This window comes from Astatotilapia calliptera, chromosome 13 (genome assembly GCF_964374335.1).
Source record: "Astatotilapia calliptera chromosome 13, fAstCal68.1, whole genome shotgun sequence".
NCBI lineage: Eukaryota > Metazoa > Chordata > Actinopteri > Cichliformes > Cichlidae > Astatotilapia > Astatotilapia calliptera.
The window spans coordinates 15,321,257-15,340,883 of NC_137434.1; the positions used below are offsets into that span (position 1 = coordinate 15,321,257).

The 19,627-nt window shown below is 42.8% G+C and overlaps 1 protein-coding gene and 1 long non-coding RNA gene across 2 annotated transcripts; both read left to right on the forward strand.

Annotated features, from left to right (window-relative positions):
* Positions 1–576: 576 nt before the first annotated feature.
* trim8a (tripartite motif containing 8a) lies at positions 577–13,014 on the forward strand. Its single transcript, XM_026190339.2, has 7 exons — positions 577–716; positions 1,255–1,843; positions 6,755–6,850; positions 7,188–7,421; positions 7,657–7,688; positions 11,505–11,620; positions 11,727–13,014. Exons 2-7 carry the CDS (start codon positions 1,274–1,276, stop codon positions 12,365–12,367), a joined length of 1,689 nt encoding a protein of 562 aa, XP_026046124.1. The 5' UTR covers positions 577–716; positions 1,255–1,273; the 3' UTR covers positions 12,368–13,014.
* A 1,328-nt stretch (positions 13,015–14,342) lies between these two features.
* Positions 14,343–16,014, forward strand: LOC145419703 (uncharacterized). Its single transcript, XR_013901027.1, has 3 exons — positions 14,343–14,609; positions 15,134–15,209; positions 15,358–16,014. It is a non-coding gene; the product is annotated as an uncharacterized LOC145419703 (long non-coding RNA).
* The last annotated feature ends 3,613 nt before the right edge of the window (positions 16,015–19,627 follow it).

Below are 19,627 nucleotides of genomic sequence, written 5' to 3' on the forward strand. Positions count from 1 at the left end.
CTGGCCCCCACGCTCACTTCATATTACACTTTTACAGGATGTCTGCGTCACTGCATAGTTTTAACACTCATCACTGTACATTTCACAACGCTATGTAAGAAAAAAAAAGACTAAAATTTATTTATTTATTTATTTTTTACCTAAAAAGAGTGACTAATTTGAAATCTACTCCACATTACCTTCCCATGTTTTCCACTCTTTTCCTCCCCACATGCACCAACCCTGTCACGGGCCCCTGGGGCTGGGGGTGTCGGGCTCTGCTTTGTCCCAGCCAGAGACTCTTCTTCTGCTTCAAAGCATGAAGAGCCACACAAACGCCTCCTGGTCTTTTACAGTCTGTCCGGTAGAGTTTGCTGTGGCCGTTCATTCGCCTTCCTCCTACCGGCTCCTCCCCGCCTGTGTATCAACTCCGTGACGGGTCACGTTATTGGAGGTCGGCAGTCGGTCGGTGTGGAAGCACTGCACTCTCTTCCGACGAGTGACTATCCTGCCTGTACTTACCATAAAATATTACTCAGAAGAGTTGACGGGAAAGCGAAACCAGACGAGAAAACCAGAGGGGGACTCTTATAAAATCCCGGCTTTGAGCGCTGCGACCGACAGAAGGCTGTAATCTGAAGCAAGAGGAGCGAGGATCTCACCGCGGACTGGATGACAAGCTCCACGGTATTATAGGTGCACCGGAGTCTGCCGACGACATGGAAGAGAAATAGTTGGTAACGTTACGCCTTTTCTTTTAAGAATACATCTGTTATGTTTCTGTGGGTTGCTGTGAGAAAAGCCGAGGAGTGCCTTCGCGTAATAAAATGTCAGTGTAACAGTTTATTTGACAAGAGTCACATTTGTTGTTCAGTGTCAAGTTCCCACTCGCTCTCAAAACGCCACAGCTTGTGTCGTCCTGTTCCCCAGCGAAGCCAAACATTACCCTGAAATATGAAGAAATGTAATTTATATATATTTATATATATTTGGTGTTGGGTTTCAGTGTAATGGCACTCTTTTGCTCTGAAAAGCAGGTTGTTACTACTTACTTTAAGCTTCATTTGTTAATTGCTGTGCCACTGTAATGCACTCCTAATAAGCCTGTAACTCAGTGCCCTGTGTGTTGGTTTGGCCTGTTTCCAATCTGTGCCATTTTAGTTGAATATAAGTGCAGTAAAAATTAAACTGTAATAGGCTCATTTTTTTAAAAAGCAGTGGTTCATTTAAACCAGTTCTTAAGCCTTTCCTTTGTTTTGTTTTGTTTTTCATCAGTTTGGATTCAGCCGAGGTCATGGATGCAAGCTGGAAAAACTGCTTCGAAGAGGAACTTCTGTGTCCCATTTGCCTGAATGTTTTCGACGAGCCCATCCAGCTGCCGTGCAAGCACAACTTCTGCAAGGGTTGCATCTCTGAGGCTTGGGCCAAAGACACCGCCGCGGTCCGCTGTCCAGAGTGCAACCATGACTACGACCAGAAGCCCACACTGGAGAAGAACTTCAAGCTCGCCAACATAGTGAAGCGCTTCAATGCTTTGAACACTGAGAAAGCCCCCCCTGTGCTGCACTGTGTCCTCTGCAGACGAGGGCCCCCGCTGCCCGTGCGGAAAGTCTGTCTGCGTTGTAAGGAGCCCTGCTGCCAAACTCATATCCAGACGCACCTACAGCAGCCGTGTGCGGCGCCGGGACACCTGTTAGTCGATGCTGAGGAGCTGAGCGCTTGGACCTGTCCCAGTCACGAGGAGTACAGGCTGCTCCACTGTGAGGAAGAGCAGGTGGCTCTGTGTCCGTTCTGCTGCATCTCTCACTGCACTAACCAAAGACACACAGTCTGCGATGTTGATACGCAACGCATACAAATGCAGGTACAAATGCGCACACGCACACACATACACACACACTCTCCTACAGGGCAATGAAAAGATTTCATTTGGTGCACACAATTCATGGGTAATTCTTTCAGTTCGCTAGTCTATAAAGGCCTTCTCTCTTTCCCTCCTCTTTAATCTGATGTAAAAGGACTGGACAGGTGAAAGCCACCCCTCTGGGTACATGGATAGCACACAAACACACATATATAGGCATACTTCACACACACACACACACGCTGCTTTTAACCTTGATCATACCACCCACTCTTTACCGCCACGCCTTCCCATTAGCAGCGCTGTGCCCTTCGGATAAGTGCTGTGATGCAATCTGCATCCACCGGAAACGATGACCTATGTGCGGTGAGGGGCGGAAACGCGTGTAGTTTGTTTATGTTAGCTGATCAGTTTCAGGGTTCCAGGGTTGGAATGCTATTTTAGGGACATTTAGCAGGGAGGAAGAGGTGGAAATGAATTGAGAGTAAGAGCAAAATAGATCCTAATCTGGTTACGAATTGGCAACAATTAAATAATGAGCGTGTCTTGGCAGCCTTGACCTCAGGATGCGTAAAGAAACGAGGGCCAGCATGCCATGGCTGCCACCGCCATGTGGGGTTTTCCTCACTTTATTTCTGTTTCTTTGCTTTTCTCAAGACTAACGCAAGTAGCAAGGTGTAAAAACAGCCACCCACACCTTAAACACATTCCTTCCCTTCTCCTCCCTATCTATGGAAGCAATCAGAAGCAGATTTGTTTTACAGTTTGCCCTCTCGTCGTCTTTTTGATACTATTTAGTGAAGGCATTATTCCACTTGGGGAAAGTTACACATATTTCTTTCCAGGGTAAGTTCTAAATCAGTTGACCCTGGTTCAGAGCTATTATTGGGACAAAAGATGTCTGTTCAGCCCTTTCCACAGCTGCTCTCTGTGCACACTCATATGCACACACCCAGCCATCTTTCTGTTCTTTCACAACTGTATTTTCACAGAGCATATTGCACTGTGGAGTCACACTGTCCATCCCTGGACCTTCAGGCATATAATACACAGTGATTTATTGAGAAAAAAAAGTGTTAATAGCAAAAACTGTTGTGCTCCGTGTGCTGGGTCATTTGTTAAAGTAATACGAGACCACAGTGTCTTCTCGTCATTATTTGCTGAGAGGTCGTTCTCCTTCGCAGAGCTGTGGTCTATTTTGGTCTTAAATTCCCCGGGCAGCACTCTTGTTGCTTTTGGGATAAACAAAGACACAAAACCGACGTAGCAATGTTTGTATCTTTTAGTTATCTTTGGCTCTCAAAGGAGACTTTTACATTAACCTTTTGCAGACATGCTGGTAATTTCGAGATGAGAAAAGAAGCGTAATATAATAGTAATGTTCTCCCTGGGACAAGCGGAGGAGGAGCCCTCCCACACAACCTCACCTTGGCTTTCTCAGGCACCTCAGCAGGAAACCGTCGCTCATGGAAGCTCTGCTGTTTGAAGCTTCGTGTATCTGGGCTGGAGTGAGTCAGATACCCAGAATACTGAGGGCAGGCCACTGACATCAGAAGTAGGGAATAGTTGTCAGTTGATTGTGAAAGAGGCTCTCTGTTCATTGAGCCTGAGGCTCCTCATTTAAACATGAGCTTCCTGGCAACCTGTGGGTGTCTGGATGCCTAAATAGGACAGTGGGGAAAGTGATCATTGGCGGGCTTAAGCTTGATAAAGGTAGGCTTTCATGCTGCTACACTGCCCCAGCCCCTCTGTGCTATTTCAAACACACAAGACAAAAAAAAGGAATTGGAGGAAACACGACAAAAAGAGGAAGACAGAGTTGCTGAGCAGAAGCATCAAGACACAGAAAAGCTGCTGCTATAATGTGAAGCCAGCTCACATAAAGCAGCTCACGCACCATTTACGATACTAATAACCCAACAAAGTGCTCTTTCCTGTTTTGTCAATGCAGCATTCACACTGAGCTCGTGTGCGCCGTGTTACCAAAGTGATGAATAATACCAGTGCACCGTCTTAAGTTCAAAGGCACTGAGGAGGCAGGACATGAAAAAGTGAAGGAAAGAAGAAACACAGGCAGCCAACTGACACAAGTCCACCAGTTTGCAGGGTAGTGTCAGCTGTTACGGTTACTATCAGGTTGTTTGAAGAGGAGTGTTTAACTAAACTGCCTCTTGTGTAAGCAAGATGTGGTGTTGAGATGGAGTACAGGTGTAGGATGTGTTACAACTGTGCGAAACAGGATTAAAGACTACGCTGCTGATTTTCAACGTAAAGCCCTGCCAATTACACGAGAAGTGTTCGCGCTCAGTGCTAGCTGCATCTGAGAAAAACACTCAAAACAACATTTCATTAGTGAACATGTAAAATCCACTAACTGAACACATCACAGTGTGCTCGTGGTTTCTATATGTGATCTCATTGTTGGTGCACAAAGCAGAACTTGATATGTTATGGTGAAACCACCAAAAGCTTTAGATAACGACTCTGACAAGTCATTTGGAACATGAACCAACACGAGGCATTAATAATGCTTAAACTGTAAAGTCCTTAATAGAAATGTGCCTCAACTTTAATTGGGAGAATTAAGAAGAATAGTCTTCGAGGTGTGTGGTACAGGGCTTGCTGCAGCCCTTGCTGAACTTATTGTTGTTCTTTCCATGAATGATATGAAAACCTCTGCAAGTGCAGCTGTTAATTACATTCACCCGCATGGCTGTATGATATAGGGCTTACTTCAACAGTTCACTTTATTTCTGCACACACACTCTATAGGTGTCAGTATAACAGCCCATTAAGCTGTACTCATAAAAATGTATTCTTGATTTCACTTGTGGGACCAATTTTTTAAAAACATAGTCAGCACTGCAGGGTGATGCAGCAGTTAATTCACGAACGAAATGCAGTGTTTTTCCTTCTCAGCACTTAAAGCTTCCCTCATCGATAGTTTTATAGCTACCGTGGATCAGAAACTGTGTAATGTTAGAGATGTCGCTGATAGAAATGACTCCGAAGCTCAAGTGTCAGTGGCAGTTCCCTCAGTTCAGCTGAGCTTTTGAGCATCTTTCAGTTAATTGATCCGGTTTTACTTATTTGGGTCACTCCCATCCACTACTTTTCCAGCTGTAGGAGACAGCTGTAGACAGCTTTGAGAAACCAGCTGTCCACTGCCTGCTCAGCATCAAATAGCAGAGTATCTCAGTCACATTAAAGTTTACAAATGTAGAGACTAGCTAACAGTAACAAGCAGTTAGAAGACAAATAGGGGTTGGAGTACACTAAAAACAGAGCAAAATTGGTGGCTAGTAATATTTTTAAACCTTTATTTAACCAAGAATGAAGTCTCGAGAGTTAGCATGTTTTGGAAGTGTCCTGGGCCAGTATAGGCGGCGTTAACTTCGGGTGCAGAGCTAAAGCTCCCAGAGAAAAGCTGCACAAGCACAGGAAGAGCATGTAAACTCCACACACAAGGGCCCTGCCCCAGGTTCAAATCCAGAACCCTCTTGGTTTGAGGCAATAGTGCTAACCACCAGACTACTACGCTGTCCCAAAATGAGTGCCTGGATAGAAATTTTGTCAGTTTTTGTGGCCAGCCTTAAAATATACTGAAGCAGTAGAAATACCACTTTTGGGTCTTTCCCATGTCAGTGCATTTACTCTCAGCTGCCCAAAATACATGTCATATAATCCACTCTGCTTCCTTTGAGTGTTAGGGGAGATAAACGTATTCCTGCTGTTTCCTAGGTGGACAAATCAGTAGTCTTCTTCACTCAAAAGAACTGTTCTGATAACAAGCATAAGTGAGTTATTATGGTACATTTGGCTACTATTTTATGCCATTTAGAGTCTTTCTTTGTTATTTTGTTGAAACTATATACACTGTTGAAAGTGTTCACTGTGGTAAACTATAGTGGCCAGCCTGTGGATGTCCATTAGACAGCACAACGTGAGTGTTGCAAGCAGCTGAAGAGGCCTGTTGCTGTGATACCACAATGTGACTACCCTGAGACTCACTCACTCGAGACCACAGGAATGTCCTCATTCTCCCTATCTCTCTCTCTTTTGGGCGAAACTTTTTTTTCTCCTTTTTCTTTTGGTTTCGCTCTCTTTTTGTATGTCTTTCTCACTCTCTTTCTATCCGTTCTTGGCATGTGCAAGCATCGCCTTTCCTCTCGTCCCCTTTCTCGGGTGCATGCTCATTGGGAGGGAGGGAGGAGACCTCGGCGCTGTGCACACAGACATGACAATCTGTCACTGACACACAGGCCAATGCAAACAATGGGAGCAATGCATGTGGCAAAATGAGAAAGTGCGGGGGGGTAGTGAGGCACCCCCGCTCCCTACATACACATGAGATTTCACATATGACTACATACACAAGACTTTGTTGCCATGACAGCAGGTTTTCTCTTATTTGGGTACGCGGCCTTTCCAATGCAGAAACAGTTCATTAAAAAGTCTACCTGCCCTCCCCTGTTTCTAGTTAGTTGTCAGTCTGTGACAGCAGATTGATTCCCAGCCTCTGCAGTAAATGGGGAAGGATTATGTTCAGTGGATTTTTTTAACTGGCTCTTGGCTCTTGTGTACCCACAGAGGAAGTAAGCTTGTCCCAACAATGGAGCTCATTTGACACAGCAGGGTCAGCGTCAAACTTTGGAGCAGTCAGAGAATGATTTGTGCAGCCATGTTTGCCTTTGCTCTCCGAATGCCTAAATGCATGTTCATGTCGCTGGCAGCTGACTGTGGAGAAAGTTGTCTCGATGCCTCGTGAAAAGCAGCTAGGTATGCTGCGGTCACAGCCGAGGCCCAAGTTTTTCAGAGTTTCTAAATGTATGGGTATCTTTGTTTTTAATTTTCAGGGCATCTTGTTGTGGTTCGCCTATCTAATCCATCCTATCTGTCATTCCTCCACAGGCCATGCTAATGAGGCAGCAAGACAGACTGGAAGGTCGTGTTCAGAACATCGATGAGCACCTCAACAAGCTGGAGTCAGACAAGACACTGATGAAGGTGCATTTTCAATTCCGAATGTTATGTGAATGTTATCAGCATGGGGGTTTGTGCTATAATTTTGTCTGCTGTAATGAAATTACTCTACCGTTTCTCACTCTTGGGAAATCAAAGGTAAATGTAACTTTAACTATGACTGGCAGGTGCAGCAAAGTGAAAATGGATTTAACAAACGACTTTCCCACTTTCATATTGAACAAGAACAGCATAGATTCCATAAAATTGTGTGTCTGTTAATAAAAATTGTAGTATCTGTTTGTTAACATCAGTACTTTTAGTCATTTAAAAATGCATTTCTGCGTGTAAACGTGCATACTTGTGTATCCTGTGACCACAGGATGCAGTGTCTGAACTGAAAGAGCGTGCAAGAGCCCAGTATCAGCGGATGCATGCGCTGCTAGAAGCAAACCAGGCTGAAACCATGCAGATGCTGGAGAGCACCTACAACTCGTACGTGAGGAAGAACTCCCAGCAGGTGCTGCAGCTCAACGAGAGGCGCCACGAAGCAGAAAAACTCCTGAGCTCAGTGCAAACATTCTTCCAAAAAGCAGGCAGTTTGAATTTCATGAAGGTACAACAAATCTGCAAATTGTTTTTTCTATTTATCGAACATGAACCTTTATCTCTATGACCCCTTTTCACAGTTCTTGCATCTGCATCAGACAGTGATACTTTTGAGGGATATAAAATGATGTTGTGATATGAAAGCATGCGCAGTAAACCCTGATGCATCTTATAATAACTGTTAGTGAGACATTTGAAGGTGTGTGGGAATGACCCGTGAAACTTTTGTTTTTTCGTTTCAGAATACAAAACCTTATCAGCTCCTCATGGACAGGTAAGAAGTTATTCTAAGATATTCATTTCTTTGGACTAACTCAGTGATGTTTTCATGCAAGCTTTTTAGTGCACTGATCATCATCTTTATTCATTGTGAGAAAAACAGCCAAACTATCAAATATGTCCTTGTACAACATTCAACTGTTGCGTTGTTTTCAGTGGAATTAGCTAAATGTAGCTTTAGCGGGTGTACTGGTAATAAAAGCAGGCAAAAAACAACAACAACTCCAACAGAGGTCAAGCAAGCGAAATATAAGCAAAGGTCAGAGAAAACAGCAGTAGAACAGATAAACCCATGTGTTTCCCCTATGATGTATAAATGGAAAATACTCTGTGATGAATTATTTCAAAAACCTGATCATAAGCAGGAGGGGTTGTCTCCTTGCCACATGTTATTTGCTTGTTTAATGGTGGGACTGGGTGAGCCTCACAGTTTTCTAACATGCTGCAGTGATTTTAACTATTCATTTGTCACTCCTGGCCTCAACAACTTTTTTTTAGCACTATGCATAGTGTTTTTAGCAAGTTAAACTTTGACCCTGCACACTACAGCCAATGGATCTACAGTCCCCTGGACAGCATGATTTTGGTGTGGATGTCCAGTCTGAGGTGGATGGGTTCACCTCAGACGTTCACTTGGCTGCAAAGTTTTTCCCGATAGTCTTCTTTCTGCCATATGGTGACATTTATCTTTGGCTGTCGGGGACTTTCAGTATATAGTCTTATTCACAACAATTTAGGCCTCATCTTACATCTTCCTAATATGCTAATATTAGCCTAACCATAGCGCTGTAGCTAGCTACCTCATGGCTAGCTACAGGTAGCAGGTAGGGTTGCCAACCGTCCCTTAAAATACGGAATCGTCCCGTATTTCGAAACAAAAGTACACGTCCCGTATTAAGCTAATAAGGGACGCACTTTGTCCCGTAATACAGTGAGAATCAAAAGTAGTCTATAAATGTTTATGGAATTAACGCTTTGTTTGAAAACATAATTCCCAGCCTCTCTCCTGCTTTGTGACCAATGAGCTGACAGCACACTTATGACAATTCGAGTATGACAATTCAGATTACCGCTCATCTCATTGGTCGAGGAAAGGTCGCTTGCGGCGAAAATACCGGAAGACAACAGATGACCACAACAAGAAGCATGGCCAACAGGGGAACAAACGCCGACTCTGCGGTGCAAGTCTCGGATGACAGTACACCTAAAGCTGGGCAGACACTGTGCGATTTTTTTCAGTCACGTTATTCAGCTCCTGCTCAAACTGCACGATTGACTCGCAGGGATTAGAAGTTGGTAGGTCACGATGTACTCTCACACTATACCGCCCGATGCTCTGATGCGACCTGAGTGCTCACACTGTGCCTCCATAACATGAAGGTTATAACAGAAAATCTGTCGCTCGCTCTCTCTCTCTGTCTTTCACTCACACAGACACACCACTACCATCAACTTTGCTAAATTGCTAATGAAAAACATTGATCAGGCAGCTGTGATTGAGCAGCAGTGTAAATCCAACTATTTTCACGGTTGTTGTGGTCGTGATCATTTTGTGATGCCACATCGAAAAGGCTCGGATGAGCTTTCCAAAGTTCTACAAGTTGTGCCTCCATCGCTTGTGTCCAGATCACACGCTGCACAGCCGTGCTGCGCCGTCTTTTTCACCAACGTTTACGTTTGCGCGCGAGCAGTGTGAGCGGCTGTGGTGAGAACCTCACGAGCGATTGATGATCGGGAGCTGGTCGTGAGGTGTTAATCACTTCTCGTTACCCCACGTATACTACACGACGCACGATGAAGGCCAAAATCGGTCCGATCACTCAAAAATCGGCTCAAAATGGGCCAAAAATCGCACAGTGTGAGCCCAGCATTAGAGCAGCAATGTTTGTTCCCCTCAGAGAAAGGGAAGAATGGGGAAAAGGAAAACACCTGGCTGGAAAACGTTAATATGGGCATGTGCAGTGAATATCAGCGCTATGTGGCCAGAAGTGTGATAATATAATTTATTTTGTGTAATAAACAACTGCAAGGATAGATGATTACAACAAATTGATGACTAATACATAAAAGTAATACATAGATGAATAATGATGATGAGTTATGATGCGTAATCATGGGAACAAGCGGGTTTACAAACAGGAGCAGCTGATTAGCATTAGAAAAGCTGAAATAATACCTCAACTGAAGCCAATTGTACTAAATGCACTAAATGTGCACTGTTACAAGAATGTTTTTCTTTCTATTGTTTTCTATTATTTTAAGTTAAGCAGGACAGAGTTCTTTTAAAGAAAGATTTACTTATATTCTCAAAAGTTAAGCATGACAGGCTTCTGTTTAAGAAAGAGACCTGTTTTATCGTGTTAATGTTGTCATTTTGAGCTAAAAATAAATGGCTAAATGATCATTTGTTTCACATGTGTTCATATCACAAAGAATAGAATATGCATCTACTTAAATCAACTTCAAGTCAAATGGTTAAAAAAATAATTTCACACACAAAAAAAGAGCTAGAAAATTCACCACACTGGGAAGGGTGAAGACAACTGGGTCGCCCGGCCCTGGCCACGAGGTGTCCCTTATTTATTTTTCAGGGAGTTGGCAACCCTAGTAGCAGGTCAATTGATGGTTTATTCATGTATAGGTTTATTTATGTAAATCACAACAACAGTTGTCTCAAGAAAGTATTCAACAATGAAGGAACCCCCTATTAGTAAGCACTTTGCAACAGTAAGAAGGAAAAACTTCCTTTTAACAGGAAGAAACTTTAGGCAGAACCAGGCTAAGGGAGGGGCAGCCATCTGCTACAAGTGGTTACGACTAAACATTCAAACATCCGTTATTAAGTTTGCAGTTTGTATTATGTCAAGAGGTATAGCATGGCTGTACTTTTTTTTTTCGTACTTCAGTAAAAACATGTTATCTCATTTGTAGGTGTCAGCTAGTTCACATCTAAAGCTGCATCTACACAGGAAGTGATTAGCACTTAAAGCTGATGGTTGATTGCTAGCAGACATGCCAGGTTCCGGTTGCATAGCTAACCGACCGATGTATTTACTGAGCTCTCACATGTCAATAACCACCATTCTGTGCAGTAATTGGTAGTGACCTCCCCTCAAAGTAGAAAATTGTTTTATCTTGACTTCACATCACCAGTGGTTAGTCAGGTGAAGTTGACAAACTTTCTAAGGTCTGTGCTCAACATGTCGATTCACAAATCTTGTGTTGAGGCAGATTAGCTTCTAACTCTGCTAGACCTTATTACTGGGAGAAAAGTCACACTAGTCATTTTATTGTTGAAAGAAGTTGGACTATTTTTAACTTAAGCATTTCAACATGTTATCGTTAGGGGTGAGTCGGTGCTTGTTTGCTTTTGGGAACTGATGGAGCATTTAGACTTGAAAGTCACTGGTTTTCAGACTCAACAAGGGGATATTTCCAAAAAGTTCTTACAATGGCCACTTCAAACTGGGTTTTAAAATGCCCAACCTTTGGCACCAGAACTTTTACAGTCTGTTGTAAAAACAGGTTTGTCTGTTTAGCCAATTTTGTAGCTGTATCAGTTTTAATAATGATTAAACTGGTGCAATGATTACAGTCAAACTTTGCATCCTATTTAATCATGCAGTGAGCTACCAATGGAAATAACCAAGCTAGCTAAGGTAGTGTTGATAACTTCGCAGCACTATCATCTTGTCCAAATTTAATCACAGCCAACTTTAAAAAAGAATATTTATATTTTTTAAATCTCAAAGTGCAGAGTGTCTCTAACAATTCGATACTAATGATTTTACTGTTGTGTTTCTTTTTACAGGTCAAACTCACATCTGAATAGCATTATCCCTCCAGTCAGAGTGGGCCAGCTCCACTCTCATCATTTGCTGTCCGACCTGTCAACAAAAGAGAAGAACTTGCGAAAAATGCTGGAGGGTAGGATTAAATTACAGAAAAATAACTATAGATGAGTTTTTCAGAGATGTATTATCATTAGAATTAGCACTCATCTCTCTGTCCTACCTCTACTTGTCATTCTCAGAACCGTTCAATGAGTCGCCTCTTCTGGAGATTGTGCAGTCTCACAGCAGCTCTGCTAGCTCCCAGTTGGGGACTAGTTCAGGAATACAGAAGAGGAAATACAGCATGGCGTTCCTGGAGGCTAACCCAGAAAACTCCCAGAATCCTCCACCTTTGCTCTACAGCAGCAAAAAACCCTTCCTGGCCAACCAAGGTCACCGGGCATCATCTGTATATGCCTCTGAAGTCCTCTCACAGAATCCTCACACTGGCCCTGGTCATAGTCGGCTCCTAGATACTTCAGCCCATCACATGGTGGGTCTAGGGTCCAGCTCTAGCCACCACTCAGGAACCATATTCCCATCCTCCCACTTCTCAAGTGTTGGTGCCTCACAACAAGCCGTGTACGAAGGGAGGAAAGTACTGATGTGTACTTGCTGCTCCAGGGCCCCTGCTGCTTGCGCCCGGCCTCCGTACCCAGCGTCGGACACCTTCCCCTCTGTGACCTCTCAGGAGTTTGCCCCACATGCCCCTCTACCTGCAAGTCAGCCACTGCAGCATTTTCCCATGAGGGGACTGATGGAAACATCGCAGACAGCCAGACATGCTGAATTCTATGGGCTGTACGGCCAGTCTTCAACCAAGCATTACGGGACCAAATAATAAACCCAAATCAGCATCCGTTCTGTTTTATTAGATCACGTTTGGCATCAAGAAGTTCCATGTTTGCTTTTTTTTTTCTCCTTTCCATTTTGATTCAGAGACGCAACCCCAGATTATATCTCCACACACCTTTATGACAATCACTCTTGACATTTATTTGAAACCATTTGGGGAGAACATGCCCTGTTAACTTGTGTAGCTCTGTTTACTCCCCGAATCACAGTGACAGTACTAATGATCTAATTTGAAAGCATTATTTATTGTCTGTTTCAGTTCGACTGGAAGTGCTAATGTGAATAATGTAGTCTTAAATCCATTCAAACTTAAGAAATGACATATTCTTCAGGGGTCCTGGCATGGGACTCCAGAGACTCCAGTGCCTAAAGAGACTGTTAACACACTTGTATTGTACTTGCAATTTCCTAACTCTTGATTAATTCCTGTTTGCAGCTGAAAGCATGCAGGGAGCCTCTCCATGCACTCCAAAGTCCATGTGGCTTTAGAAAAAAACAACAAAAAAAAAAACACTGGACTGCAAATGTTTTGTTTTTTTCCAGATTCAGGTTTTTCCATTAGTTTTTTTTTTTTTATAGAAGATTATGAATAAACCAAAATCTTTTGAATAAATAAAAAAGCATATTACATGACCTTTCATTGTATTTTGAGCACTGGTTTTCAAAAGTAATCCGCTGGGTATGCTAGTGTGTACTTTAAATCAGGTGACGCGCTGGTTATTTTAAACGCCGTGTCTGATTATAGTTTGAGGTCTATTTGTCCTAAGAAGCAAATTGTGCGATTTGTTTGGGTAAAGAGCTTTTCCAGGGTGACTCACTGAGTTACACATGAAAACAAAAAATAAAGAGAAGGTGTTACAGTGGTACATCCGACCCTGCTGCTGACCAGCAAAGCTTGTAAAACAGAGAGAGGGAAAAAAAGACACTGAAAGGCGGAGGAGGTTACAGAGCGGCCCACAGCAGGCCCATTATCTGCCAATTTAGGACAGTTCACTTCCTTGTCAGCATCCTGGTCTCTGGCAAAAATCTCTGTGTCATCCCTCTTTGTCTTGTTATTGGAGCTGGTTGTCAAGTTAGGTCAGAGAACAGGAATAACCAATGAGCAGCACCTTCCCTCTCCTCTCTCCCTTCCTCTATCATTTTCCAGAGCTCGATGCAGAGGAGGAGAGGAGGGTTAGAGCGGAGGATGATATAAGCGCAGAGTTTTAATGAGGATCTACTTATCTGTCACTCATACTCCTTTCATTGTTCCCCTCCCCCATTTAGCGAGATAGCAGGAGCGAGCTTGGGATGGTGGGGGCAGCAAAGTCAGGGTCGAGGGGGGAGTAGCAATGGTAAGGCACATCACTTATTTATAGGTTATAAAACCTTGCTCCCTCCTATATGGTCCAGTCTGCTTTTAGTTTTTTTAGTTGTTGTTTTTTTGTCTTCTTTGAAATCTGTTTCACTTCCATGATAACTCGGCCTCCCTTTAGCAGCAAATGCACGAGGGAGAGGAGTGAGAGGAGCTGAGGTTTAGTTACAGTGTGGCAATCTGACAATGTGCGTATGTGTGTGTTTGTGTGTAAGCCAATTAGCATTCCCCTTGTTCACTGTCCCTTCTCGCTCTGTGTGTGTGTGTGTGTTATTAATAAAACATACAGCAGATGTTCCAAAGGAGCATTTTATCCATATGATCATTTTTATTTATAGAGCCCTATTAAATCAACGATCCATTCTATAGAGCGGGGTTTGCATGTGCTGTTTTTCTTTTTTTGTTAGGTCTCATAAAAGAATTGGAAATTTTGTTGAATCGTTTTCTCGTGCATTGTGTTGCCCTGTCCTAACTACAGGCACAAACACGGGGCTGGACGAAAAGCCTCTATGGTATGCTTGTTCTTGGTTTGCGTTGCCTTGTGTGCGGGCTCTGTGCAGACGAGTTGAATCCTGTTTTATAAGTGAATGTGTGCTCAGGTGTCGCCACACAATCAGGCGGTTAGTGCGTTGCATCGTATATGTGCATAATTAGGCTTGTGTGAGAGCTCCGCGAGGTCACGTATAGGGTAAAGGCTGATGCGCTGACAGCTGTGCTCTGTTGTGGCAGGTGTGTCGGGGCTGTATATGTATGAGAACAACACGCCCGTGCCTGCAGCAGGACATGAGCCTGCAGTACGTGTGCTCAGTGTGCAGGAAACTGTGCAGCTGTTGTTTGTATGCTTTTGCCAGTGACTAGAGATATTGGAGTCAAGGTAGGAACTGTTTCTCTCTTTTTCTCCCCTGACATTTATTACTAATTCTGATCTTCAGGGTCTGTTTACCTATGATATGATCTTGATACTCTGACAAATGTTTGCAACCTCTAATGCCAGTAATAACTGCAATATTTGCATCACAGCCCGAGCTGAAAGTGAGACAGTGATTTGGAAAGTATTCAGGCACCCTTTTCTGTGTCAAGCCACACTAAACCACACGTTTCAGAGTGGTTAGTGAATGTATTACTGACTAAAAATCATTCATATAAGTAGTGTTCAGTTCTTTATACTTTTTACTTGTCCTTTGGCAATAATTGGAGCTTCTAGGCTACAATCTTTGCACACCTGGCTTAAGATAGTTTATTTTATTCTCTGTGACAGCTCTGTCAAAGTGGATAACAAACGTGTACAAACTGACAAGTTCAGATCTTGCCAAAGATGTTTTAAACGGTTTAATTCTGCTCCACTAGTTACAGTCTGAGACTTGTTTCGAAACCACTTTTCTTTTGGGTGTAATACAGATGTCAGCTTAAGGGATGCCGAAGTGACCTCTGTGATGACGAGTCAAAGAAATCTACAACCTCCCCAGTTTGTCTGGTAAGAGCAAGAGGATTGTGATGACAATAAATCCATGTCAGTAAACATATATCTGTTGATCATTCATTTATTAGAAGGAGGTACTCTTCCATGAATGTGCATACATAACTTAGTGTTTGTGTGTGTGTGTGGTTTCTGACCCACCCAGGACCAGAGAGAGTCTTTGCTGAGCTTCACAGATACTCCCACTGTAATCCAGAAACACCAGTATAACTGTCCCGAGAAAAGGAAATAGCACAGCAGTTCAGTCATCCCCAGAATGGCTGACCTTCCTCCCCTTGGCTTAAGACTTCCTTGTATTCCCAGCATTTTATTATATGTTTGGGGCTATTCCTCATCATCGATTGGGAGCAGTACAGAGAATTGATGGGGGGATGGATGACCTTTTGAACACTGGGTGACTGTTGTCATGAAAGGCGACTCCCACTCTCCCAAAGCCGATGCACTCTGGCGATGGTATCTTGCAAGACCTACATGCATTTAGCCAGAATCCTTTTCCTCATCCTTCCTGTCGGGCTTTCTGACCCCAGCTGCAAAGAAGACCATCCAACAGCAGTGCCTGTGTCCCACAAACACGATTCTACATGTTTGCTGAGTTTTTATTTTCAGACATCCTTTACATGTGATTTGAAACACATGAAGCAGACTGTTATGTGTCTTTTACTCAGAACTGCTCGCGTCTGGTGGCGGTCAAACTTCCTGCAGGTTCTCCGATCTCTACAGAAAACATCTGAAGTCTTCTTGCAATAAATGCTGAATTCTTGGTCACATACCAGACCAATTAAATATTTACTCAGACATCCTACTTAGTCTGGCTGACTCTAAGAAGAGCCCTGGTCATTCCGTTACTTGGGTGTTTCTCCTAATAACCACTCAAACCTTTATAAATGGATTTAGAACCAGCACCTCAATGCAGTTTCCAGTCATAATGGCTGCTATTGTCTTCCTGTGCAGTGTGAATTGTAGAAGCTTTATATACACAGGTGTGTGCCTTTCTAAACTATGGCTAATCAGTTTGCCAGTTTGCCACAGGTGGATTCCAGCAGAGCTCAAGGACAGTTAAAGTAAACAGGATGCACCTGACCACAATTTGGATTCCCACACAAAGGGTGCAATGACGTTCGTAAAGGAGAAAATGTTCTAAAATGATTTTACGTTATGTTCACAGTGAACACAATGGAGTGTGCAACAGCTGAACAGATCTAGTGAATTTTTTCAGCTGGGTACGGTTTGACTTCCTCTGTTACTCAGACCTTTGATTAGTATTATTGACATAGTCAGAAATGCATTTGCGCAGCTTCCAGCTTGTGTAACCGCCCTGCCTGTTCCAGTTCAGCGGTGGATATTAGAGGTGGCTGACATGGATGCATTATGTACTAACTTACAGTATGGCAGAAATGCATTTGTCACACAAAGCTTTAACAGTCCTTCCATTAACACTGACAGGAACATGAACATGCCCAGCTGAATGCATACGGAGCAGCCATTCATCAACCAAGCAGAATTCTAACCTTCATCTGATAAGACCTTTGAAATCTGTGCCAAAACTCTAATCCAGGATAGCAGTGCATACACACACACACACACAAGTGCACAAACATCAAAGACAAAAATCTGTAGCCAATGTTTATTGATCTGCAGGTCTATTTTTGCTCGGGGAAATCATTCTAACATAAACCAGCCCTCTGTCAAATTTGAGCTGCAGGGAAACAGGCAACATTCATGCAATGCATGTTAGAGTGAAGCAGTGAAAATAAGCAAAGGAAGATGTATAAATGCAGGTTAGCAGAATCAGTGGATGTGCATATATGTGTGTATATTTGTGTTTTTGGCTGTGTATATATGAAGACATGTGAGATCAGTGCTTTTGAACGTGTCAGAGATCTTTCACGGAGACAAGCTGGATTAATTAGAGACAGTACAAAGTGATGTCAGTCGTTGCCATAGGAACTTTGTGCTACACTAGTGACACACTCAAGTGTCAGAGGTGCAAACTATTAAAGTGTCTTTACTCTTGTACTCTTGGAGTGAACCATTGCGGGGGGGTTAAAGGTTGGTTTGGAAATGATCAAAATAAGAACTGTACTGAAATTTTACTTGAATGAAAACCTTTTTAAAGTCAAACTTGAACATCATTGTTGCAAATGGCAGCATTAAATGTGAGCTTTGTGGATTTCACTTTCAATTTGAGTTTCAGCCAAGTATTTACCAAACAAGCATCAGTTGCACTTTACCGTACATGCTGGTTTCTCAGGAAGACATGCAGTTACCTACTACTTCGTTAGCTATACCTCGCTAGTGACGTCTTGCTCCCCTTTTAATAGACAACACATATGAAAGGTGCTTATTGGATGGAGATCTGGTTACAGTGGAGGCAATTTTAGTGAACTCACTGTCATGTTCAAGAAGCCACTTGAGATGATTTAAGCTTTGTCACATGGTGTATTACCTAACTGGAAGCAGCCATCAGAAGATCGATACAGTGTGGTCATAAAAGGGTGGATGCACTGGCAGCAGTAATGCTCAGGTCGGCTGTGGTGTTTAAATTAAGCTCAGTTGTGTGCCCAGAAGACATCCATCACACCATTACACCATGAGCCTTAACCACTGAAGGCAGGATGGATTTATACCAGATTCTGAACCTATCCTGTGAATATTGCAGCTGAAACCTTGAATCTTGTTCCTGGCTAACAGGAGAAGCACCCAGTGTGGTCTTCTGCTGCTGCTTCACTGATGTTCATCTGCACAGCATGATTGTAACAAGTGGTTATTTGAATTACAGTTGCCTTCCTATCAACTCAAACCAGTCTGGCCATTCTCCTCTCACCTCTGACATCAACAAGGCACTTCCCCCCAGAGAATCTTACTATATATCCATTTTTATTTGACAGTGAAATATACTTTAGCTATGTTTTATGTTTTAAGCTATGATCTATGCATATATAACACAACATATGATAAATATATTATATATAATACAGAAAAAACAGGAAAACTCATAAATATAAGGAACTTGATACAGTTTCTGATTTAAATATTTATTCATTATTAGTGTTTGTTTTACAGGAGAATATATTTTAGATAGGATTAGGCTACAGATGTTAGTCATTAATGCCATGTTTACATAGTTCTCACTACAGTGGTTTTGGAAAACAAGCCAAACTGTTTAGCCCTCCTTGGCCTGTTGCTTTGTGTCCTGATTCACAACCCCAAAAAATAATTAACATTTTCTGATAGCATATGGTTCAGATTTGGCCTGGGTTATCATCCTAGATGAATGAGCCTTCGTAGGGTTAATAATCGTCCAGTTCATGCAGGATCGGGTCAGAGAAATGGTGAACAGCTGTGGGCTGACAAATGACACTTCCTTCATTACCAGCACAGCTGAACTTTGACCTCGCCGGTCGATGCATGTCAGACATGGTTTGTCCAGGACCTCCAAGTTCAGCAGGGTCTAGAGCTACGATCCAAACTGCACGTTTGCAGGATATAGTCATATTTTAAAGAGTCCTGTTCTGGCAGTGAAGACTGATGCTATGTTGTGTGATCTCTTCATATGCCATTGGTTCTCAGATGCGTTTTGCATGCCCATCTTCATATGCAGAAAAAAGCTAATAATGCCAAAAGAATTAATGTTAAATTTTAGCGAAGTAAATGTCATCACAATAACATTTTTGTCCTTTTTTCTTTTTAAATTTGCCCTATAAAAATCCTTTTCATTAAACTTAGTCAAATTACATATTTAACCTGCTCAGTCCCAACACGTATCAGTGCCTCTTTTCCCCACCCGTGAGGCCCAGCATCATCCACCAGCAGCTTTCTGTTTCGTTAGCTTTCAATGAGCTAATGAAAGAAATTAGTGACTCAGTATCAGTCATTTCTATGGTGAGCTAAGCTTTGGCAAAGATCAAGCTGGATGCTTTCTCCATTGTACTTCATGGTACTTTCCACTCACTGGTGACTAACAATGAATAAAATCACAAATCAACCATGTGGCTTACACATTTACCTGGGAGGAGACAGAAAATCCTCTGGATTTACATCAGGAAGAGCATCTGGCATAAAAAAGAAATCTGTCAAACTAAACATGCAGAGCTACTTGGTGTGGCAACACGGGTGTGGTGATCCCTTGTGAAAGTGTTTCAGTGAAAAAAAATGATGATATACTTCCACTGTCCCTCAAATGTCTGTGACGGTAAGGAGGGTTTCAGCAGTAGATTTGGCCTCCCTGTGTTAGTCAGTATATTGTCACAGACCCAAGCGCTGCTCTGGACACAGCTGTAACCTCTACTTGAAAGTGAGCGTTTAATGCCCCACGCAGATGCTGGACCATAAAACCCTGATAAGCAATAAAAGTGCTGCAAAGGTTCACAAAACTCCCACTCAGCACCGACCAGTTGGATGTGGTTTATGAGTCA

Coding starts and splice junctions, on each gene's coding strand:
- trim8a (XM_026190339.2), top strand. CDS start 1,274: ATGGATGCAAGCTGGAAAAACTGCTTCGAAGAGGAACTTCTGTGTCCC. Junction 7,689..11,504: donor TATCAGCTCCTCATGGACAG/GTAAGAAGTTAT, acceptor TTCTTTTTACAG/GTCAAACTCACATCTGAATA. Junction 11,621..11,726: donor CTTGCGAAAAATGCTGGAGG/GTAGGATTAAAT, acceptor TGTCATTCTCAG/AACCGTTCAATGAGTCGCCT.